The sequence below is a fragment of the Chelonia mydas genome, chromosome 14 (assembly GCF_015237465.2).
Source record: "Chelonia mydas isolate rCheMyd1 chromosome 14, rCheMyd1.pri.v2, whole genome shotgun sequence".
Lineage (NCBI taxonomy): Eukaryota > Metazoa > Chordata > Testudines > Cheloniidae > Chelonia > Chelonia mydas.
Genome location: NC_051254.2, coordinates 9,877,213 through 9,901,651, shown reverse-complemented (window position 1 = coordinate 9,901,651; position 24,439 = coordinate 9,877,213). Strand labels below are relative to the sequence as shown.

At 43.4% G+C, this 24,439-nt stretch overlaps 1 protein-coding gene across 1 annotated transcript; it reads left to right on the top strand.

The window, feature by feature from the left end:
- The first annotated feature begins 36 nt into the window (after positions 1-36).
- SCPEP1 (serine carboxypeptidase 1) lies at positions 37-23,127 on the top strand. Its single transcript, XM_007055115.4, has 14 exons — positions 37-88; positions 1,127-1,326; positions 5,080-5,225; positions 6,215-6,304; positions 6,760-6,915; positions 7,766-7,840; positions 8,788-8,860; positions 10,198-10,235; positions 10,471-10,599; positions 12,059-12,143; positions 13,061-13,174; positions 13,919-14,056; positions 19,248-19,411; positions 21,641-23,127. Exons 2-14 carry the CDS (start codon positions 1,266-1,268, stop codon positions 21,707-21,709), a joined length of 1,338 nt encoding a protein of 445 aa, XP_007055177.2. The 5' UTR covers positions 37-88; positions 1,127-1,265; the 3' UTR covers positions 21,710-23,127.
- The last annotated feature ends 1,312 nt before the right edge of the window (positions 23,128-24,439 follow it).

Below are 24,439 nucleotides of genomic sequence, written 5' to 3'. Positions count from 1 at the left end.
CCGAGAACAGTGCACGCTGCCGCAGGGAATGACTGGATTGTCACTCACTCGATCACAAGTGTGTTCATCTTGATCTTCAGTAACTATTGTGAGTTTTATCGACTTTGGTTTTACCGCAGTATTTATTTTGACGACTACGGAGCTCAGCACAGGATCAGGGCCCACCTTTCCAATATTGTTCCCTACTTCCTCTTTTTCATAGTGACATTCATGAGAATTTGGGCACTGAGGAGCCATCTGAAGACGAGCTCTGTGCGCCTCGAAAACTTGTCTCTCTCATCAACAGAAGTTGGTCCAATAAAAATATTACCACCTTGGCACAGAGGAGTGTCTGTTTCAGACCCTGCTCCTGCAGCTGACTGTGCATGGGCATTAAAATAGAGCTGGGTGGAGCCAGATGCAGGACCAAAGCCTTAATTATCACTTAAACTCTCTGTGTCCCCCCCCCCCACCTTTATCCCCCCAACACATCCCATGTAAAGTTAATCATGTAAAACAATTCTGCTCCTATGTTCTTAGGAGAACTGATATTAACATCTTAAATCCATGATACTGCAGTCAGATTTACAGGGTAGAGCCCTATGTATATGTGGAGTCTCATTAACTTCAGTGGGCTTGCTCACATGAGAAAAATTACTCTTGTACATAAATGCTTTTGGTTTGGGTCTGCAAGAGAAGAGCAAGTAGTTCTTCTAGAAAGTGTCAAATCTGAATAGCATGAAATGAGAATCTGAGATATGTGGGCATTAAAAGAGAGAGAGAGAGAGAGAGAGAGAAGGAGAGAGAAATATTTCCTTAGGATTATTTCTCCAGGAAGAATGAATTTGGAAAACCTAAATCACTAGAAAAGTTGTGGAAATAGAATGATTGTAAATCCTTTTAGCACACACAAATCACTCGGTGATTTTATACACAATTCCTTTCCTCATCTCACAGGCTGGATTTAGTGTCCAGCATCAGAAAAACCAGTAGTTCTCAATAGACAAGCCCTGTAAATTCTGTAGCATAACATGGGGAAATCAGCCAGGTTGGCAAGGCAGCTAAATCTAGCCGCGCAGATAGAACCATGTTAAGTGTAACTGGCATCTTGACTGCAGCACAGATGTCTGTTGTATTGACCATGCAGGGGAGGAGAGAGGGCGCCCTGGGGCAGTAACCGGCTCCCTTTACAACCAGAGAGCCAGCACTTCCCTTTTCACTACGCAGCTGACTAGAGACCCGAGTCATATGATTTTCAGTCAGGAAACTCCCCAGTTGCTGCAGAGATGGAGCTGCTGCTTAGCCAACATGTTATCCCGCTGCTTTTCCTGCTGACGTTGGGCTCAGGTATGTTTGGTAGGGGGCTGAGTGTCCATGAGGAGTTATTGAAGCTAGGGGTGATGGACATTACTCGCAAGCACCTTTCTCCTAAACTTGCTCTAAACCGACTGTTTTATGGCTTGCTGAACTTTCAGGCATTTATTGTTGTTAGGTGAACACTAAGGAATGAATGATGCCTCCTTTTACCCTACATACCCACCCCCCAGATATTTTTTGTGCTAGGCCCTGGCAGAAGCATCTAAATCCAGATGTGCTGAGAATTTTGTACTGCGCTTTCAAAGTCTGAGCCTTTTTTAAGGGGGTCTGTTCCAGGCTCACACTGGTTAAAGCTTTGCCTAGCCAGCGACGTTAATTATGTAATCCCTTTCTTGGAACGCTCTGGCTGTTCTCTTAGTCTTTCGCAATGGAAAAAGTTACCAAGCGTGTTCAGGGTCAGGCCCTAAGAATATATGTAACTTCACCACATGTAAGTACCCCCACTGAAATCAATGGCAAGTATTTGTGTGAGTCACGGATCTGATCCAGTGTCCTAGAACGTACATTTACATCTGCTGCAGGAGTATTCTGCACCCCACCCATCCGTAGGAGTAGCTCTTTCTTTTTACTCCCATAAAAGTAGCCTTGCATTACTGAAGTGATAGGCAGTCTTTTATGTATGTGGTATGCATAAGAACTGCTGTCCGAAGCCCTGATCCTTCAATAAGGAACATGTGGATGGCCCTTTGCCCCACATGGAGCCCCATGGACTTTAATAGAACTCTGCATGGGTCAGTCTGCACAACCTCAGGATTGTAGGTTTGGGGATCAAGTTTGAAAATCAGGTGTGTCAAAAAAATTTTTGTTGGGGGTGGTGCTTTAATTTGAACATGATGTGCCTCTCTTTAATTTAGAGCTCTGTGCTGTGCAACCTTAAGCTATAGTGACAGTGTTTATTATGTGGCTGACCTTTTTCCTGGAGAAAAGGGTCCACTGCCCCTAGCTGAAAAGCATCAGCCTAGTGTGGGGTGGGTTAAAGATGCCAGGTTGTTACATAGAACAGGATTTAGATGGAATCTAATGCTCTAAACTCTGCTGATTCTCTCACCCTCCCCACCATCCCTGGTCTCCCAGGACAAGTGAAGATAAGTCTCTGTTGTGTAACTTTTCTCAGATAAATACTTTAAAAACTTTTCTCAGATAAAACTAAGAATAATGTAACTGAGACGTTTTGGAGCTTACTGTCAGGGCTATTGATAAGATATAGGTGGGGAGACATTGTTTGTCTTATGTGGATAATTGTCAATGCACATGATCTATTAGCCTAGGTTTTAGATGAGGGGTCATACAATTGATGATCTCACTGGACCGCTAGAGTTCTTGAAATAACAAAATAAATTGAAAACACAAAAAGGAAAAAAGAAAAGGAGTACTTGTGGCACCTTAGAGACTAACAAAGAGTTAACAAGCTGAAAAAACAATATTCCTTGTTCAAATTGCACCTCTCTGATTTACTGCAAGCAATTGTATAATGCAACATTTAGGGGGTTATAAACAAGACAAGGCCTTGTAAAAATTAGGCTCCCCTCTGCACTTCAGCTGTTAAACTGCTTTCAAGCCCAGCTTCAGGATTTTTCCTGAAGTTAGAAAAATAACTTCAAGACACACCGATGTTGACCATTGTAAGCAACTGCCCAGTTAACTCCTAATAACTGATTTAAAGTTAGAAGCACACTTCTACTGGGAAATTTATGTGGTTTAATTGCAAACATTTTAGTTTACTTGAGGCTGACTTTCCTTCCTACCACAAGATTCTTGTGGCCTGGCCTTTTGGCTTCCACCTTCAGCTTCTGTGATCCAAGCTCTTTGATACTGGGTAATGGAGTATTCCCTGAAGTGAAGCTGCCTGAAAATTAAGGCCCCTATCCTGCAACTGGACCTGGATCCTATGCAGATCCTTGCATCCACTTCAGTGAGCCTCCCCATAGGCACATGGTCTGCTGTTCTGGATCCAATTGTAGTGTCAGGGCCATAGGTCTTTAGAGCTTGATACCAAACTCTCTCTCGGAGGTCATTGCTTGATTGAGCAGCAGAGACTTTTTCTTGAGTATAAGGCAAACGCATTGTTGCACTTCAAAGCAGATAGCATTTTTAGGTGATGTTAATAGTCCCAAATAGCTTGTCAACTAATGACACAGTCTAATGCTGAGGACCGGTCGAGGGTGCTATCCTTATTTTTGAAACCATGACACGATGTGAACTGATGCGCTGAAGTCCATCTTGACAGTAAGAATGAATGTGGATTCTTGATGCTACAAAGTATCAAGAAAAATATCAAAGAGTCACTTCAGAGCTAAAGAGAACATGGCTAAACCAATTCTGTTTATAACATCATTCTACATGGTAACCCTTCCTCTACTTGCAGTGTTTTCAAAACATTCTGATAACACTGCTAGCAGATTGTAGGCTCGTTCAAGGCCATTCATGCTGCTGCTCCTGAAATCCAAGTGAAACAGCGCCCATTCAGAATAAGCAAGCACTTTAACTTGCTGTTGCACAGATGTGGAGTAGTTCTTAACCCAAATTTCTGACAAAATAGATGGAATCATTCCAGTACTATGCACTAGGGCATCTTTACTGACCAACCTGCTTCTCAGTTACTGGACAGTCCATATTGTTCTAGTGACTATTTTGTGATAAAGAAGACTAGGGAGGGGTTTAAGCTTTAAAGATCTGCTCCCTACAACGCATCTGCATCATACACCATAGTAGATTACGCCCATTGAAGTTAATATGAGTCTTCAGCTGCCTTCACTGGACTTTGGATCAGGCCCTAATGATGACTTTTCTTAGGGCCCTAAACTTAACAATATTTGGATACTACAATAACATGATTTGATCGTGCTTGTAAGACTGGGACCAAACTGTTATACCCTGAGGCTGAAATCTTGGCCCCATTACAGTCAATGGAAGACTTGACATTGTCTTCAATGGCACCAGTATTTCAGCCCTGCTCTTTGCAAGTACTTAAAGGCATGTGTGTTCTAGAAAATTTATTCCAGCATTTGGACAGCTGCACTGGTGGTAAAGATAATGGAAGGCCCCAATCCTGCTAACGCTTAAGTACATGCATAACTTCATTCCTGTGGGTAGACATGATGAAGTCAAAGTTATGCAAGTGCTTAAATATTTGCAGGATTTGGGTGGAAGTGTGAGTGGAGTCAGGATTCAGGTGTTTTGTTCAGTAGTAAATATCTTTGAATGAGAGTGTTTGTAATTACCACACCCAAAATTAAAACTAATGGGTCTCGGCCAAGTCTCTGTTGGTCAAATGTTTCAAGGTCAAATGTTTCACATGCTAATTTAGGTTTGGCAAGCTGGTCAGTTGACAAATAATGTCAACTGACCAGCTATTATTTGATCACCGTCAGTTATCCTAACAAGAATGCTCTGATATAGGCAGTGACCTACCTTTGTGATTGCATCATGGTGCCATTCTTTCATTTTTTAGAACTTCATTTCATTGTGTTTCATATTTGTCTGAGTTAAAATAACTGAGTTAAGAACTTACTTTTTGTAGTTAGGCATAAGTATTTATCTAAGGCCTAGCCTACTGCAGACCATAAAGTCTTTTTCTTTTTTATTACTGTTGTTACTGTTATAATAAATTAGTTCTGTAAAATATTTGACGATTTGACAATACTTGACCTGTCGTTGACCAATTATTTTTGGACTGGTCAAATGCCCACTCTACTAACTGAATCGGATACCCCTTTTCTTTAGGTGCAGTTATAAAGCAATCAAAAGAACAGAAAGAAGCATGGGGGTATGTAACAGTCAGAAGCAATGCAAGCATGTTCTGGTGGCTCTACTATGCAAACAACTCTGCCAAAAATTTCACGGAACTACCTCTCATTATGTGGCTTCAGGTAAGATATTGTGAAAGCCGTTTTAAAAGGAATCTTGATTTCTGTACCATTCAGCATACTGATCTGCCATGATATTCTAGCTACACAGAAATAAGATTTTGAGCTATGACTTATTCTCTGAGTCCTGTCTGAACTAGGTTTTCAGGTTAGAAAAGAATACTGAATATGTTGTCAAGCAATTATCTAAATTAATGGGACACTTCACCTGGAATATGTGTTTAATTCTGATCACCCTATATCAAGAAGCATGTAGCAGAAATCAAGACAGTTCGTTATTCTTTGGATTGTGATTGCACTTAGTGGCCTCAATCCCTTTGTGCTAGGCACCCTGCGAACGCATAACTAAAGAGCAGATCCAACTGTCTGAAGTCAGAGACAATTGGTGAAAATGATAAGAGGCCTAGAGAGATTTCTGTATGGAGAGAGGGAAAAGATTGGGACTTTTTATTTTAGAGTGGAGACCAGTTCTATCCAATCAGAGAAGTTCAAGGCAATGGGGTGTGTGTGTGTATAATACACACACACACACACACACAAATCCTAGACACTATATTACAGGAGCTAATGTTGAATATAATCCACCAGTTGACTCAGTCTTTCAAATTCTAGATTAATTCTGCAATGTGTAGTGCACATGCTGTGCACCTGGGGAAAAGTGACTCTTATGCATGCACCAGTTCAGTAGCTGACTCTTCCATAACCTACTGCCCTGAAGTGTGCTCAGCTCTGGATGGGAAGAAAAGCTTCAGAATGGTATCTGCCTAGCCTAAAGATAATCAAATGCTTTCACAGATTAATGATTGAGTCTTTTAAATTCCTCTCTCCACAAACAGGGCATATATATATAATGAAGGAAGACAGGGGCTCCCTTTGCATTTTAGCATGCAGCACCCAAACTATTGCTGTGTAACTCCAGCGATCTAACTCTATTGGTTTGTCTTGATTCCCCAGATTCTAATCAGCTTTCTTGTTTTGTTTTTCCCCCGTAGGGAGGTCCAGGAGCTTCAGGCTGTGGATTTGGGAACTTTGAAGAAATTGGTCCCTTGGATGCAGAACTGAAACCAAGAAATACAACCTGGGTATAGTAGAAAGCTTATGATTGGTAATCTTAGCTTGCACTCATTGACTTACAGATGAGATTCTTGCTTTCTTAGTCAGGTGATTGACCAGGATAAAAATGCCCCAAGCAGTACAGTGTCCATCTTAAATTCAGCATGTCCCAAGATAAAATTTTTCTGTAGTTCTACTTTTAATCCAACAAACACATTTAAAGTGGTATCGAACCATCCTCCTCCACATGTTTGCAATAACTTGCTTATCTTTGAATATTTTATCCCTAAAATGCTGTATTTGGGGAAACGGCTGCTAAGAGCAGCTCATTGAAGCATAGGCTTAACCATTTGATTTGGTGGAGGAAACATAGTTCGGTGAATTTGTCTGTAATACACATCTGAGACTGGGGAAAGGGGAAATCTGCACGTATTGGTAATTGAATGGAGACTTCATACAAATCTATTTTCTCCTGGTTGTATAGCTGCAGGCAGCCAGTGTACTGTTTGTCGATAATCCTGTTGGCACTGGATTCAGTTACTCAAATGATAGTAATGCGTTTGCAAAAGATCTCTCCACTGTATCTTCCGATATGCTGGTTCTTCTTAAAGAATTCTTCAAGTTGATGAAAGAATTCCAGGTAAGGAACTCTAATTTTGTTTAATAGCATTAAAGAAAAATGTGGTTCTAACCAAGGCATCAGAGGGGATTAGTAAACAGCTAGACAGAGGAAGAAAACAGCTTCTCCAGAAGGTAGCATACGCCACGTTACTGCACGTTAGAACAGCCATACTGTCTCAGACCAATGGTACATCTAGCCCAGTATCCGTCTTCCAATAGAGGCCAACGCCAGGTGCTTCAGAGTGAATGAAAAGAACAGGGCAATCATCGAGTGATATATCCTTTGTCGTCCACTCCTAGCTTCTGGCAGTGAGAGGCTAGGCACATCTAGAGCAGGGGTTGTATCCCTGACCACCTTAGTTAATGACAATTGATGGACCTATCCTCCATGAACTTATCTAAATTTTTTTTTAACCCAGTTAGTTTTGGCCTTCACAACATCCCCTGGCAGCGAGTTCTACAGGTTGACTGTGCATTGGGTGAAGAAGTACTTCCTATTGTTCGTTTTAAACCTGCAGGCACAACTCATGTCCTTTTTTTCTCCCGCTGACTTAAAGGTGAAATTGGATGTCTAATTGACATCTATTGCAGCTGCATTTATTTGTGCTTCTGTCCTTGGCCCCAGTCCTCCATTCAGGCTGGTGGATTCTTGTGCCTGTAGTGAGCCCCACTGAAGACAAAGAAGCTCTGTGCGTACAGCATTGTAGGATCGTATCCTCTCTAGGTGCAACTCAGAATGAACAAACAAAATATCGAGTGTTTGAGGGATGAGCAGGTGCAGTTTGGATTTTATGTGGGTGGCGGAGGGTGGGCAAAATGTATATTGTGCTGGGAGTCTAATAGCCTTATTGTATGGTTTCCTTTTCCAGACTATTCCATTCTACATCTTCTCAGAATCTTATGGAGGAAAAATGGCAGCTGGTATCGCTTTAGAGCTGTACAAGGTAAAGCAGTTCCTTCCCTATGTGAGTGAATAACAGCGTCTTCCTTGGGGGCATGTGTATTTCTCATGTCTTAAAGAAAGGTCTAATGGTGTGTTGATTTTTGTTTTTGAGTAGAAGCTTTTTCATTTTTTAGAGAGTAAACTTTCTTCACTGTAGAAGAGAAAGATCTTAGCCAAGCTAAGAAGTGGATAACTAGAAAATGACTACATTGTGCCCCAGGTCTCAGGGGTTAAATGGACCAGAGGCAGCCTTGTTGGGGTTGATTTTCAAAGGCACACAGGGTAGGTAGGTGCTCGACTCCCACTGGAAGTCAGTAGGAGTTGGGCACCCAATTCTCATTTGTGCCTTTGAAAATCTGCCTCATAAATTCTCTAGCCCAGAGTCTGTTGCTTGACTCGGATGATTCAACAAAGCCTTGAATACACCATTTGTCTCTGACAAGTGACAAGGCTCTTGAGGACTCGAGATCACTAAAAGAAGCAGCTTATTCTCAAAGGCTCACACTGAATTAGAAATTTCATAAAACTTTGAGCTTTTCCATAACTGGCTTTTATAGATACAGTGTATATGCAAACCATGTACTCCCTTCCTACCTTCCTTCTGCACTTGAGCCTCCTCTGGTGCTGTTGTCTTATCCTGTGGTAATCCTGTCAGGCCATGAAATTCAAGAATGAATTCAGCGACTCTTACAGAGCCTCCTCTTACTAAGACAATGATGAATTGATAGTCATTTGGGACATAAACGGACTCTCATCAGATCTCATTTGTCATTGTGTCTTGATGCTAGTTAAAATGAAAGGGTTGTTTCCTGTAACACAAAGGCACTTCTGCTTATCTTGCATTGTGAAGTCTGTTTCTACCATTTGCTGGTTAAGGAGAAGAACTAGGTAGAAGATCCTTTTTTACCTAAATGTGCGTTAAAAGCTCTCTTTACGTTATTTTTAAAGGCTATTCACAATGGGAGCATAGAGTGCAATTTTGTTGGGGCTGCTCTCGGAGATTCATGGATTTCTCCTCTAGGTATGTTTATAGGATTTTTGTGAACTTCTCCCTCTCCCCAAAAAGCCCACATCTGTCTTGAATTCTGTCTGTACCGACTTTAAATGGAGCAGATCTCCAGTGAATGTAGGAAATCTAATCAGGGTAAATGTACATTGATGTTTCAAGGAGCTGTAATTAAACTAGCCCCAGTCTAGAGGGGTCAGAAATTCAAAATGGCCTCAGGACAAAGCTCGTAACAAACTCATGTTCCTTTAGATGGGTGGCAGGGGAGTGTCCCTAAAAGTCACTAAAAGGTCTGAAGTGTTTCAGTAAACAAATGCTTCAGTTAAGGCTTAGCCACTGAAGGATTCACAAGACTGCAACTGATTTGGCATGCTCCTTGATTTGGGGGCCATTGACTTTGGGCATCCAGAAACTGTGAAACTCAAATGTGAGACTGCTTGAGGCATGATTTCTCAGAAATACTGAGAACTCATGACTCCACCTGAACCCTGCACCTCTGAACAGCATATCAAAGGTGTCCACTCTTGAATACTTTGGCCTTATGTTATCCAAGCACACTTAAAAAATGGCAGGTAGGAAAATGCTTGTTTTACCACTAGCCTTTACAGTAGGTAGGGAGCTTTACGTCGGGAGGTCTAAGTGTTTCTAAATTTCCACCACATCTGGCTTTTAAACTACTGTTTGCGTTTTACCAACCGTCTCTAAATTTACCACTAACATTAGAAGCCACCAGCCATAGCAGTGTGATAGTCAACAAAGCTGGGATGACTGTTTGCTTGGGGAGAAAGAGGTGGAGATGAAGGACCACATCAAAGCATTTCTTAGGGTACTGATCCTGCAGTGAGATCTACATGGGCAAGCCCCATTGGAGGATCTGGACTTAGATGCGGGAAGTTAGAAGAGTGGGGTGCTGTAGGCTTACCTTAAACAATCTTCCCCTACCCTATCTTATAACTTATCCTCAAAAATCTGACTTATTTATATTTTTTTGTCCTCTTGCACTGTTTGCAAACAGGTGAACATTGACTACACAAATCTGTCTATGTGTTCTCATGCACTAGCACTGTGCTGCAATGTTTGAGTTGCAAATGCTGCAGGAGAAATGTCTGTTGGTTGCTTTAAACGGCTTCCATTGGCTAACATGTGGAGAGCTAATGTCATGGTGGTGGGTTTAGATTTTGTAAACAGCTTCAATGCCTAAATTTTGTTCTAAATTTGATCTGACAATGTCTCTTTATTGAGTAATTCATCTTTGCCTCTCTATGCTGCCATCACTATTATTCCTGCTATTTTAGAGGGAAAATTTTGTTGGAGAAATTATTAGATCCTTGAAACCTATTTTGTTTCTCTAGATTCTGTGCTTTCCTGGGGGCCGTACCTTTACAGCACTGTAAGTATCTGTTCCATCTCAGCTATTTGCAATAATTGTTCTGGTTTTTAAGGCTTCATTCAAGACCTTACACTATACAATTTAAATCCAAGAGGGGACTTCCATTTCTAGGTTAGCTTTCAACCAGTATACTGGTAATTATACTGGTAATTAACAGGGCATGACGTTGACTTATGACCTCAAATCAAATTCTTTCCATGAGCAATTGGTTGGTCTCTCCCTGTTTGCATTCCAGTCTCTCCTTGATGATCAAGGTCTAGTGGAGGTGACTGCTGCTGCCAAAAAGGTCATGAATGCAGTGAATAAAGGGCAATACACACTGGCCACTGAGCTCTGGAGTCAAACCGAGGAAGTAGTTGAACAGGTAAGAAAATACTGTCTGGCATCAACATTAGTAAGTAACTTATGCTAATGGCTTATGGAAATGAACAAATTCAGGTAACGCTCTGCTATTAATGTACAGATAGGCCAGATTTTCTATTACCCCGCTCCTTGTACAGTTGTTCACACCAGTGCACTCCGTGTGCTACCATGCTGACTTGAAAGCATTTAATGCTCTCTTTGCACTGGTGTAAATGACTACCCAAGGTGGTTGGCAATGGAGAATGAGGCCCAGATGTGTGCAAAGCAGTACAACACTAAGGTTTTGATTCAGTAAAGCACTTAAACAGATTATTTAAATTAGAGCACATGAATAAGCCCATTGACTTCAGTGGTACTACTCAAGCTTAACTTTAAAAACCTGGTTGGTTGGGCCAAAGTAGGTGTTTTACAGTGATATGGTTCACTTATGTGACTTTAAAAAAAAAAAGTCACCTAATGCTGTACTAAAACTGAAAGACTAAGCTAAAAACTACTTCTCGTTTCTGGCTGTCTTGCAGTTGTTAGTGTTCTGTGCATGACTGGTTTCACTTCCTCATTTCATGCTCTGGCATGATACTTTGGCTATCTTTTTGCCTTTCTCTCCAAGCCCGTGTAACCATTCCTCCCAGCTGCAATGTGTATGTAACAGGGATGGCACAGCTGCTCCTCTTTGGTTGTTGCAATGGAATGATTTCTGACTTCTACATCAGAACATCTAAATATTTAAAATTTAATTATGGGAAATTTGTTGGGTCTTGTTTTTAATTCTGAGTAACTTTAATGGAAACACACCTCTTCTCTGGTCCATGTCCAGTCTGTTGGCTGTATTAGGGATGTGGTGAATCCACAGTTCTTGGATTCATCTAGATATGATGAATTGGTTGCATCAGTTGTTCCAGAATATGGATGCCAGATATTGATTGACACTATTAAAAGGGAGCACATGGGATGGCTGAGGCTGATGTGATAGGAGGAAACTGAGAAATGGGAAGCCTCATATTGAGCAAGGTCTAGCTGAAGGGAGCATCTGGGATATCGGTGGCACTGAGGCTATGGCTGCAGCTGGTGGAAAGTCTCTGGAGCCATGGATGGGGTGGTGGGATTCCAGGAGATTCCTGTCTCTTCAAGGCTAGGAAAGAAAATCAGTAGCAAGGTGTATGCTCTCCCTCACTCTCTCTCAAACACAGTTGTATGTGAACTTTGGGAACTGGAAAAAGCCCTTTCCCAAAATCCATCATCAAAAAGGAGGGGAGCAAGGTACCAAAGGCCCTTCCAAAAAGGCCTTCCTCAAAATAGGGGCCAGAACAGGGAACAGAACAGGGCCCCATTTAAGTAGGGAACATTGACCCATCTCTGGTCTGCGGAGAGAGTGCAACCCTCATGTGTTAGAGAGATGTTTCTCTTATAGCTATTGAAATAAAATGTCCAGTCTGATATATATTCTTCTCTCACTCTTTCAGAATACGGACAACGTGAATTTCTATAACATCCTAGCCAAGAAGTCTCCAGATCTCAAAGCCTCGAAACATGAAAATATCAATCTTAGTAAGCTGAGGGGAGCATGTTTATGAAGTTAAGCTTCCAAGAGCCTGATATGCAGAGGTGCTGAGCACCCAGACCTGTGGTTGTAGGTGGTAGGCTACTGTCTGTGGCTACCACATCTTGCGAAGATGCCGAGTGTTCTCAAGTACTGAATTTACTGGCCTCCATACAGGGAGGGGTTGAAGAATCCTCTTGAGGGATATACCACAGCTCTTTTGTGGCATATACTTCCACCTAAATACACCCTGTGCCCTCTGGATATTAGTCACGGGCAGTAGTAAATACATTACTCTGGAGCTTCACAACCTATGAACTAATTATGTCCTCCAAACACTTGAATAAGATGATCTGATTAGACACTGGCCTCCATCAGCCTTCACGACATCACTTCTTCATCGCCTTTAAATATTTACAGGGAAATAAAATAATTGTTTTTATTACCGTCTCTGTTGGCTCCCAGAGACAGATGGGGGTGGAGGGATGTGGTGAAGAGCCCTGCTTACTTTTAAAAGTAACAAGTGGTTGCAGCTCAAAACTAACTCGTCTGGTGATGAGAAGAGTTTATGTTCAGGCTTACTAGCTAAAGCAGAAACTTAGCCCCAGAAATGTAGTGTTGGGAACAATATGCACTGGCAGAAAAAAGAACAAGATAATGACTCTGTTCCTCATCTATCTTTTGACCATGCTATAGGCTGATTCTATCTTCTACTGTAGACCTCTTAAAAGCAGCAAGTCTCTTTCTCTGTGTACTATTGCAGATTCAGTAGAAAAGAGTTTCTTAGATCTGAACTGAATGAGCCTTGGTAAAACTTGTTTTTTGCCTTGTGGTGTTTGTTTATCAGATACCATCTTAGTGCCTATCTATCATCTTTAAATCCAACACCCTGTGCTGCAGAATAAACTCTTTTCTTTCCTTTCAGTTAAACTTTATCAGCGCCATGTCGAACGTCTGCATAAGGACAGCTTAAGTGACCTGATGAATGGACCCATCCGAAAGAAGCTGAGAATCATTCCTGACTATATCAGATGGGGAGGTACTCTTCCCTCTGACATGGCTCTTATGGGCAGCTTGTCACTTACACAGTATTGTAGTCTGTTCAAAGCAGTCCTGATGCTCTACCACAAAGTCTCCCTGACTTGCTTGTTAAAATTCTCATCCTGCTTGGGCCCAACTGTAGGACAGGCTCCTAAAAAGAACCCACAACAGGGAACTGGGCAGGCCTATGGGCATAGGCATGATTCTGGTCCTTGTGACTTCCTCTCTAGCCTGCTAGGGTCTAACTAGGTGCACACCCTGGAAGGGAGAGTATGCCTCATACCTGAGCAGCTGAAAACTATCTGTGCAACTCAGTCTGCCAAAAGGATTCCTAGCCATTCTCCTCTGCCAGAAAGCCAGTGCTGTGAGAGCTCAGGGAAAGGAGGGTGTAAATCAAACCAGAGGGAAACATTAGAAAGCAATGCTGAATACCTGCCAGGACCCTTCCAGATCTGTAATGGGAGATGGAAACTGACAAATCCGCATGTTTAGTGCTGTTAGAAACATGTGCTGTGCTGCTTTGATATCCCCTGTGTGTATGTGGAACTTGGCCATTCTCCATTTCTCTCCAGTCACTCAGACTGATCACTGTGGTCTGGAATGTACCGTTCTAGTGGTTGCTTTTCTGCAGCAACAAATTGTATTTCACAACTCTTGTCAAGCCCCGCTGCTGATGCCACAGTTTAAAGATGACGCACTTAGTCAATTGCACTGTCTTTCATGTTTGGATCCATATGAACAGGTCAGTCAGAAGACGTCTTCTTACACATGGCTGAAGACTTCATGAAGCCTGTCATTGATATTGTGGATGCGCTGCTGGCAGCCAATGTCAATGTTACGGTCTATAACGGACAGCTGGATCTCATTGTGGACACAATGGGTAAGCATTCATTCTTCTTCTTCTCTCTGAAGAGAAAGATGTACACTGGTTATTAACATTTGTACTTGAATCTGTATGGCAGCCCCTATACAAGCCCCCATCTATATTACTTACGTGGTCCCACTACTATAATACCTAAGCACCTCACAGTCTGTAATGTATTTATCCTCACGACACCCCTATGAGGAAGGGCAGTGCCATTCTCCCTGTTTTATAGATGGGGAACCAAGGCATGAAAAGACTAAGAGACTGACCCAGGGTCACACAGGAAGTCTGTGGCAGAGCAGGGAAGTGAACCCAGATTTCCCAATGGACTATCCTTCCGCTGCATTGAGGTGCATTTGTATATCTTACAAATCACACTGTCACCCTTTCAGGAACACAGGCAAGAGACACATAGATCTTATTCACTTTATAGTTTTCTTGGAGAGGGTTTAAGCTGGGTTTGTTCCCAGAAGAGACCAGGAATTCAGTTACCAAAATCCAGATTCCTTCCCTTCCCCTCCCTCCCCACCCCCCCACATTCTGTGGTGCAGTGAGGGGAGGGCAGCTCTATGTAGGGGTTAGTGCCTCCAACTGCTTCCTGGTGCTCCTCCTCCATGATGTCCCTTAGTACTCTTGGCAGAGCACCCTGACTGCTGCTGGGAGAAGCAACATGGCCCATATATTCCAGACACATTTTTGCATCCCTGGAGAGTCCCTGTCATAGTTTTTTGGAAGGACACGAGGGAGCTGGCTGCCCTCTGACTACCCCAGCCTGGTCAGACCCATGGGCTTGGTTCCCCTCCTTTCTGCTCACACGAGGCTATGGGAGCCTTTCATCTTGAGCAAGCATAGGTGGGTACGGCTGCTTCTTCCATGTAGCTGTCCACTGAAGCTATTGAGCAAACCTAGAAAAGTCTGTTTGCAGTGCTGGATAGTTAACTATCCCTAAATAATTCTCAGTTAATTAGATTAAAGCTCATTTTGCTGGGAGCTCTGTGCTGATGTGACTGGCAGTAAATGAGGCCAGTTTTTTTCTCCCCTTCTGTGGCAAAATAAGATCCCTAAAAGCAGATTTGAAAAGTGACTTTCAAGCAGTTTTTTAAACAAAGACTGTTTCTTTCAGAAGTTGCAAGTGGCTTATAAAACATACACAGGGGTATGAGACATCCTAAAAGAGGCACCAAAATGGGCACAATGAGTCACTCAGTAAATTATGCAAAGCTTCCGTATGTGCCAGTAGTTGCAGCGCAGTCTGCTGAAGCTGTCAGCGCGCCTCTTCTCATCCAGCCGTCTAAAGTAACAGCTGCACACTCAGGCTGTCCACATGGCAACCAGTTCTGCTGGCAAACAGGGGAATTGAGTAGAGCTGTTTGGAAAACAGGCTTTTTTTTTTTTTTTTTCTTCCTCCTGCAGAAAATGTTGACTTTTTGATTTCCACACCCCAAAAACCAAAACCAGAATATTTTAATTTAGAAAAGCTGCCATGGTACCTCAGGGAGTTGTAGTTCGGGTACCTCATGCTTCCATTCTTTATAGGTGGAGCTCTCTGTTCACCCAGCACCTCCCATGATGCACCACAGTCTCACCTGGTAGTGATGGGAGGTGGTTGCATCATGGGAGATATAGTCCAGCTGGGGAGCCCAAGCCATAAAAAGGAATGTGGATGTGAGGAAACCAAACTACAATTCCCATGAGGCACCACAGCAGGCTAGCCAAATTGAAAATATTTTTGTTTTCCAGGCATTTGGTATTTAGATTAAATGAAACTTTTCACAATATGTGCTTGCTTCCATGGTAGATTTTGTTTGTTGGGAGGCGGGGGGGGGCGGGGGGAATCGACCACACGAAGCAGCCGCTTTTTGTGAAAAGCTTCATACAATCAAAATACCCAATCTGCTGAAACACAGTTTAGACAGAAAATTTTTGCCCGTCCTAGTACTGAGCATGAAGTGCTTAAGAGGAAGGACTGTCTTGCGGTGCAGCCACTGCCTTGGGATTCAGAAGAGAGGGGTTCTGTTCCAGACAGTTCCAGAAGCTTCCTATGTGACCCTTGGTGAAGCCACTTCAGCTCTGCCTCAGTTTCACCACCTTTCCTCCTCCACTATCTGAAAATGGGGATTATAAATTTTCCCTGCCCTCAGAATTTTCAGTGATAATTCATGAATATTATGAGATGCTCAGGTACTACAGTGATAAATGCCCTAGATAAGCCTATAAATAGTTAGCCCCCAGTGGCTGCTCTAATTTATGCTATGGGGTGAATAAGCCCCCAATCCAGACCAGATTTTGGGAGGCACAATGATAGTTTTGTCTCCCCAGCCATCCTCCAGTTGGGCTGCACCTCTGAGTTGTACCTTTGAGAGGTGCAGCTCAGAATCTATCCCTCACTCCTGAGGACACTGCTAACCATGGTTCCATGAGGAACAGGATTCACTGTTGGAAACTTGCTTTGCAACAGAGTTGGGAGGCAGAAATTAAGTTTGAAGGGAAATGCTGGGCTAGGTCTCAGATCACAGGGACTTGGTGCTAGGAGATATCACCCCACTCTAAGAATTTGATCGCATTAGTTGCATCTCTGCCATGCTTACCTCCAGCTTCTTGAATTACATATTATGGCACAACTCCTATGTCAACATACTGTAGTTTGCCAAGTGCAGCAATCCAAACCTGGCTACTCCTGAGATGGAGCCAACAATAAGGGTGGATCCTGGGGGTTTTTTTTTTGTTGTTGTTTGTTGTTTTTTGTTATTATTATTCCTGTCTAACCCTAGCCATTTACTGGGGATGTGGTTTACTTCATTGTCTTCTCTTATGTCTTTCTAAGCAACACAGATTATGCTGGTGGCATATTTTGTTGTTAACTATTTTACTACGTGCTAGGTATTTTATAGCACAAATAAAGAGGTGGCCCCTCATCTCCCAAAGCACGAATAACTGAGTTATCGTCTTTCCGGCCTGATGCTCTGACTCTGTAACCATCCCCCCACACACAGCCACACCTACTTGAATCCCTCCACTGGATGCCCCTTACCCACTAGATTAGGTGGAGGCTTCTTGCCCTCTCCTTTAAGGTCCTTCACAATTCTGCCCCTCCATACCTTTGACCACATCACCCCACCCACTCTAGCCTTGCTCACCCATTATGTCTACTTCCCCTACAAGAATTTATGGGCCTTCTTCCACGCAGCCCCCTACGTGAGAAAGGCCTTCTGAATTTATCAGTAAAGCCAATGCCCCCCTCCTTTTAATTCAAATGCTTCTCACAACCTACTTCTTCCTTGATGCCTCCACATAATTAGCCCACTAACCACAAACTAAGCAGCAGTCAGGTGACTGTATATTTATACATGTAAAACACGACTGGTGCATATATAAAATTGGACATATTGATTTCATTTCTTTCTCCTGCCCTACTGATATTGATTGCATTGAACGGCAGGCCCTTTGGGGCAGGGACCATGTCTTATTATGTGTTTGTACAGAACCTAGTACAAGGTGGCCCAATGCTGACTGAGGACTCGGGGCGTTACCACAACAGAAACCATTAATAATGGTGTCAGAAGTGACACAATGAGTGAGCCTAATGATTAGTCTGGAGCAGGTGGGGTTGAAGGACATGTGCACCTGCCGAAGAGCACATGCTTGCTCAGCTTAAGCGCATGTACATCATGATTGCTCAAAAATTTTTGCTTGTCTTTAAGAGACTCCGCACTTGTGAAATGAAGACTTGTGGTCCACATTAGGTGTCGCTGGAATATCTCACTCTGCAGCAAATCCGCCAGACTTCATTCTGTTTCCTTTTTCTCCTTTATTAAAATAGTCTCCTGTACCAAGTTTATTGCTGTAATCTCTCAGCTCCTAATTGCTAAGAATAGACGGCCCAAATCTCTCCTTTTCCATTCCTTTTCATGGACAGCCCAGCAATCAATAATTCTTTAAATAGATGCTATTTAGGATGTCAAAACTGGTAAGACAAATTGGAGTGCCACAAATGGCTAATTTTGAGGTAAAATTAAACTGCACTTCTTACAGCATAAATTGCTGTAGTAACTGAGCGGTGGTTTTAAAAACAATAGCCTTTTTAAATGTCCTGGAACTGGTCTCTTTATTTGTTGCCTCAACACTCTTCTCTTCCCTAGCTTGCTCTTGAGAACAGAGGTTGTCTTTTCAGACTCTCCTGGTTGAACGACTGTAACAAACAGCAAAACAGTGGCCCTAATGCAGACCGTGTTTCCAATATATGCTTGTGTATCGCAGCTTGTGCTGTCAGCTTGATCCTGCAAGGTGCTGAACAGCCTCAATTCCTACCGCCTTGGGGACAGGGAATCCAGCAACGTGCAGGACCTGTGCTTGTGTTGGCATCGGTATACATTTAGAACCAGAATGAGGCTTATTTTGCCCAAGCATGCATTCTGGTGGGAACCTCCTAACATTGCTGTGATGTGCCCCCCTGAGCTGAGGAATTCCTACCTGCCAGTGTTTGTGTAGCAAGGGAGGGCTTCAGGGTGTTGTATGGGAAGGGGAATGAAAATATGCTGGCGTTGCTAATGCTGCCACTTCTCCCAGAGACGTCTCTCTCTAGGAGAAAGAACAGGAGGACTTGTGGCGCCTTGGAGACTAACAAATTTATTAGAGCACAAGCTTTCGCGGGCTACAGCCCACTTCAGCGGATGCATAGCCCACGAAAGCTTATGCTCTAATAAATTTGTTTGTCTCTAAGGTGCCACAAGTACTCCTGTTGTTTTTTGTGGATACAGAGTAACACGGCTGCTACTCTGAAATCTCTCTAGGAGAGGGTGCTAGGTAACCAGGCACAAGCTGCTTCGCTCCTCTGTGTGTCTGTCTTTCCCTCCCGCTATTGGTATGTCTTGTCTATTTAGATTGTGAGCTCTTCAGAGCAGGACTGTCTGCTATGGTTAGAACTGATCAAAACCTCTGGGTCAACTTTTGGAATTTTCAAGAGTCTCTGACCCATGGGGAAGAAAATCCTTTGAAATTTTTAATTAAAAGTTTTGGTGGTTGTTTTTTGTGATTGCAAACAAAAATTTGGTTTGAACATTCAAAATTTTTTGACTGACTATACTTGCTATATATTTGTTCATATAGCGTTTAGAATAATGGGACGCCAATCTCAGTTGGGATCTTTAGATGCTGCCTTACTATAAATAATTAATAATGAAACATAACTCTTCTATCCCTAACTTAGGCCAGGAGGCATGGGTTCGGAAACTGAAATGGCCTAAACTGAAGCAGTTCAGCCAACAAAAATGGAAGGCTCTGTATGTATCTCCAGAATCCTCTGAGACAGCTGCTTTCCATAAGTCCTATGAGAACTTGGCCTTCTACTGGATTCTAAAGGCTGGGCACATGGTAAATAGCACATTTGCTAAAAGACAAAAGAAACCTAATATTAGTCTAATTGTAAATGATGTATCTGTCTGCTTTCCCTGCATAATATGGCTAAATGCTTTCCTACATTTGCATGAACACTCCCAAATCAGACTATGTAGATTATTCCTTTGATTAATTATCTTCCTGGTTTGAAGATCTGGCTTACACTCAGACTTTGCATAATACCCAGCACAGACTTAATGGGCCTTATTCTTCATTTCTCTGTACTGGTGTAAACAACTATGCATTGTGTGGAGCACAGGTTGTAAAACGCTGCCTTTCTGGTCTGGTAGCATTTTACACCCAGTACTTTGCTTGGGTTTAATTGACCGTTGAATAAGGTAATGGAAAATCAGATCTTAATTCAATACTGTCTCTAAATTGTTTGAACAAAGAACGGTAATCTGCATTTCATCCATCTTTGTAACACAGTGTACATGTATCTACTATATTGAGAAAAATGTCATCTTTATGTTCTGTATAACAATACAGAACCATGGGAGGAGGGTAAATCTTAATTGCACTTTCCTTGCAAACTCCAAATATTAGAAGCCTATTCAGTCAACACTCTGAGGCTTGTTTAAGGGCTTGTCTACACTGGCACTTTACAGCGCTACAACTTTCTCACTCAGGGGTGTGAAAAAACACACCCCTGAGCGCTGCAAGTTTCAGCGCTGTGAAGTACCAGTGTAGACTGTGCACCAGGGCTGGTAGCTATGCCCCTCGTGGAGGTGGGTTTTTTGGTTTTTGGTTTTTGGGGTTTTTTTAGAGCGCTATGCCGCGACTACACAAGTCACGTTAAAGCACTGCCGTGGCAGCCCTTTAACGTTGCCAGTGAAGATGTGCCCTAGGTGAAGACCACCAAACTGTGTCTAGCAGCTTCCCAGCCGGAAACAGTTTCAGAATGCAGCCATCTTAATTCACTTCTGTTTCTTGGTCTTGCCGTGGAATTTCCCGTAATTAGTCACTTTTAGGCTTTCATTGTATATTTATAACCGCCATCCTCATGCCCTGCTAGTTGCACTATTCATTTCCCTCCTTAGCAGAAAAGTCGTAATACATATAAATCCTCTCCCTTAATGACCCTCCAGAAATGTTACCAGTGGGACTACCAAAAAGCAGGACTAAAGGGCTGATTATCCTTTCACTGACTTTTCTTTTAAATGGGAGTACATCTATTGTCTTCAGTAAAGTTACTCCCACTGGTGTAAAACTAGCATGAGATCAGAATCAGGCCTGCTGTCTTCCTTCCCGCAACCTTGGAAACAAAAAACATCCAAACTCTGAACTCCATCCAGTTTATTTTCAGGAGTCCTAGAGCAAGAACCTAAGCTTGCTTCTTGATTAGGGACATTCCCATGGCTGTACATCTGCTTGAGGTACATGGAATTTGCTTCTAATGTTGTCAGTTCTTACTACTTGGGAGGAAGATTGGCCCTCTGTTGAAGGCATAGAACTGGGAGTTAGGAGACCTGTTTTCTCTTCCTGGCTCTGCCACATATTCCTGTTTGACCCTGGGAAAGTCACTTTAGCCCCACGTGCCGCGTGGTTGAGACCCCTGGGTTATTTCCTGCGGCCTGCCAAGCTCCCTGCACCCCCCCCCACCCTCCCGGAGTTATTTCCTGCGGGCCGCCAAGCTCCCCTCCCCCCCGCTCCTCCTTCTCACAGTGCACTGCATCCCCGCTCCTCTGCCTACCTACAGGCACTTAGCGCTTTCCAGGAGGGAGGGGGGAGGAGCAGGGAGCTGCATGCTCAGGGGAGGAGGCAGAGAAGAGGTGCGGCAGGGGCGGGGATTTGGGGAAGGGGTTGGAATAGGGGCAGGGAGGGGGCAGAGTTGGGGTGGGGACTTTGGGGAAGGGGTGGGAAGAGGCAGAGCAGGGGTGGGGACTCATGGAAGGGGTGGGGTACGGGAGGGGGCAGAGGGTGTCAGTGATGCGGCCCTTGGGCCAATGTACTAGTCCTCATGTGGCCCTCCTGGTGATTCGAGTTTGAGATCCCTGCTTTAACCTGTCTGTGCCTTTGTTTCCCCATCTTTACCTGACTGCAATCCTCACTTGGAAGGTACTCTCACAATGCACTAATATCAGGGAGCAAGGTGAAGGCTGTCCTAGAAAAGCAAGCTAAATATTAGTGTGACTATGAAACATCTAGAGCTCGCTGTCTGCTTCCGCATAGCAATTAATAATGCACTCTCTTTCCCTATGGCAGGTACCATCCGATCAAGGGGACATGGCATTGAAAATGGTCAGGATGGTGACACAACAAAAACACTGGTGAAATGGATGCCCGCTGGCATGATTTTCGTATACAACTCCAGTGCATTAGCAGAACTTGTGCCACAAACTGAACTTCAGAAGGAACAATCACAATTTGGAAAGTTACCCTCTTTTACACTTCGGAAATGTGCCAGGCATTTAAAGAGATACATGGTATTCTTAAATGAAATTCTGCCTTTGAATTTGTAAACTGTGATTCTCTGCCTCAATACTGCTCGCACGGACTTTTCCTGTGGGGACTTCACTCTGATAAATAACACAACTCAGCCGCTTCCTTGAGCATTGCCCAAATGCTCTGTCTGTTTATGCACTAATATTAAGATGAGTTTGCTGCTTTAAAGAGTCAACCTCAGGCAGCAAACCTGCTTCTATAAGCTATGGATGCTTTTTCCTAAACAGATACTTGGCATCTGAGTCAGACGGCATTGCTTTCTAGACGCTGCAGAATGCCTGTGCTAGGACTTCATTTTGGATCCAGATCCAGTTTGGACTGAGATGTGTGTTCATACTGAGCCACTCTTTCTACTCCTGATCCTCCTTTTCCTTGTGCGTTATCCAAGATTTATTTTTTAATGCACTCAGTGCCACACAACCATCCCTCAGTAAAACCTTCCTTTCCCCATTATTCAAAGGGCATGGATACTTAATATAATGAGAGTAAACAATGTGCCAATACTTTCTTTTCATAGAGTAAGCCAAAGTTCTAATGGATAAGAGCTTCTGGCCTCAACCTAGAAAGTGAAAAGGAGAAGGTTATTTGAGCGATAAGGAGGAGGCATAAGTCAGAACAAATACCCCATCCATATTTTTCTAGATCTTGGATTGCATCTTGCAGTGAACTATTGGCTTTGCAATTTGAAGTGGAGATTGTTTATAAAGTATACTTATCCCCGTTCCCAAATGAAAACAATCACATAAATGAGGTATTTAAATCACTTCATTCCTGTGGTACAGCTGCAATCCCCTTTGAAAATGACCCCTTTTATCGACACTCAGGCAGCTTGTTCCAGTTGTCAGAATCCTAAATAAATAGCAAACAGTCCTGTGGCCCCCCCACCCATGAAACTTAAGAGTATTAGCTTTGCAGCTTTTGCAGTGTAATGCTATGTAAACACACGTGCAAGAACTCTGCTGTTAGAGCATCAATAAGCTGAAACTGTGCTATGGGGAACTTTGGCAAGGCAGAAACAATCTACCTTTCCAATAAACCAGTGGATCTCACTTAAATGCTGCACCTTTTGGAATCAAGTTGATTTGATGCCTAAAAACTTGTACCTCTATGGTCTGGCTTTGGAGAATAAAACCCTCAGTGCTAAATAATGAATCCAATTGTTACAACTGTGCTGATCTATATATTGATCCTGCTCTTGTCACCTTTTTTAACATGTTCTTGAAGTCAAATAAAAGGCTATATTGTAATGGATTATAGCATTTTCTGCCTAAAAGCAGCAATGGGAGAAGGATACTGCCATGTGCTCCCGTACTTTATAGGTACATAAGTGGTAGCTAACAGCAGCAAGTTTCTTCTCCCCTTGCCGAATGCACAGAAAGTGTGGAGGGCAAGAATCAACCTGGAACCAGTGACTTGCTTGGCTACACTTGCAAGTTACAGCGCAATAAAGGAGCCCTGGGTGCACTAGCTCACTACTCGTCCACACTGGCAAGGCACATGGAGCACTCTGACTCCGCGGCTACAGTGCTGTTGGTATTGCACCTCGGCGAGTGGAATAACGTTTGCTGTGCCCCCCGCTGGAGCGCCGCAGCTCCAGTGTGAACGAGGTGTTGCATTACTGCACTCTGATTGACCTCCGGAAACGTCCCATAATCCCCTTAAGTCAAGTGGCCACTCTTGTCATTGTTTTGAACTCGCTGTAGGAATGCGGATATGCCCTTTCAAAGCTCCGTTTCTGACAGCTGGCTGCTTATCCGCTCCGGGACAAAGGAACCATTACTGAGGAATGCTGCTTGCTTTGAGTGAGTGAGTGAGTGAGAGAGAGGCGAGGGGGGTCTGCTGCTGTCTGCACTTACACGACAGCATGCTGACACGCTCTCAGCCCCCCAAAAACCCACTCTCTCTCCCTCCACATACACACAACACACTCCTTGTCACACTCCACCCCACCCCCCCGTATTTGAAAAGCACATTGCAGACACTTGCATGCTGGGATAGCTACCACAATGCACTGCTCTTTGTGGCCTTGCAAGAGCTGCTAATGTGGCCCCGCCAGTGTGCTTCCAGCTGAGAGTGTAAACACTCGGCAGCGTTTTCCCTGCTGCGGTCTCCGAAGGCTGGTTTAACTCCCAGCACTCTACAACTGCAAGTGTAGCCATGCCCTTAGAGGAATAGCTGGTTATGATCGAAGGGAGGGATACAAGCCACTTGCCTTGTTTCTTCAATGGAGAGTCATTTTCCCCTTTCTTAGTCATCGCCCAAGGTAGATGGTAGCAGCAGTTCTGTTAGCCTGCAAGCTTTTGAAGGCCGATTACTTCCTCTGAAGTTGTTTCAAGCAGGAGTACGCCAAAGTGCAGTAGGAAACTTCTCCGTGCAGGTTAGCAGGGTCTGCTTGGCTACTTAATGCACAGCAAGCTAGTGTGCTGTAGGTTTACACTCCAGCTTGCTGTGCACTAACTCTTTCTAGACAAGCCCTTGCCGCTACTTTAATCAAGCCCCTAGAGAGCTGTTGAATGGCTTTTGCCGTTTCCTCTCTCACTCCAACAGTCTCAGCCGTTC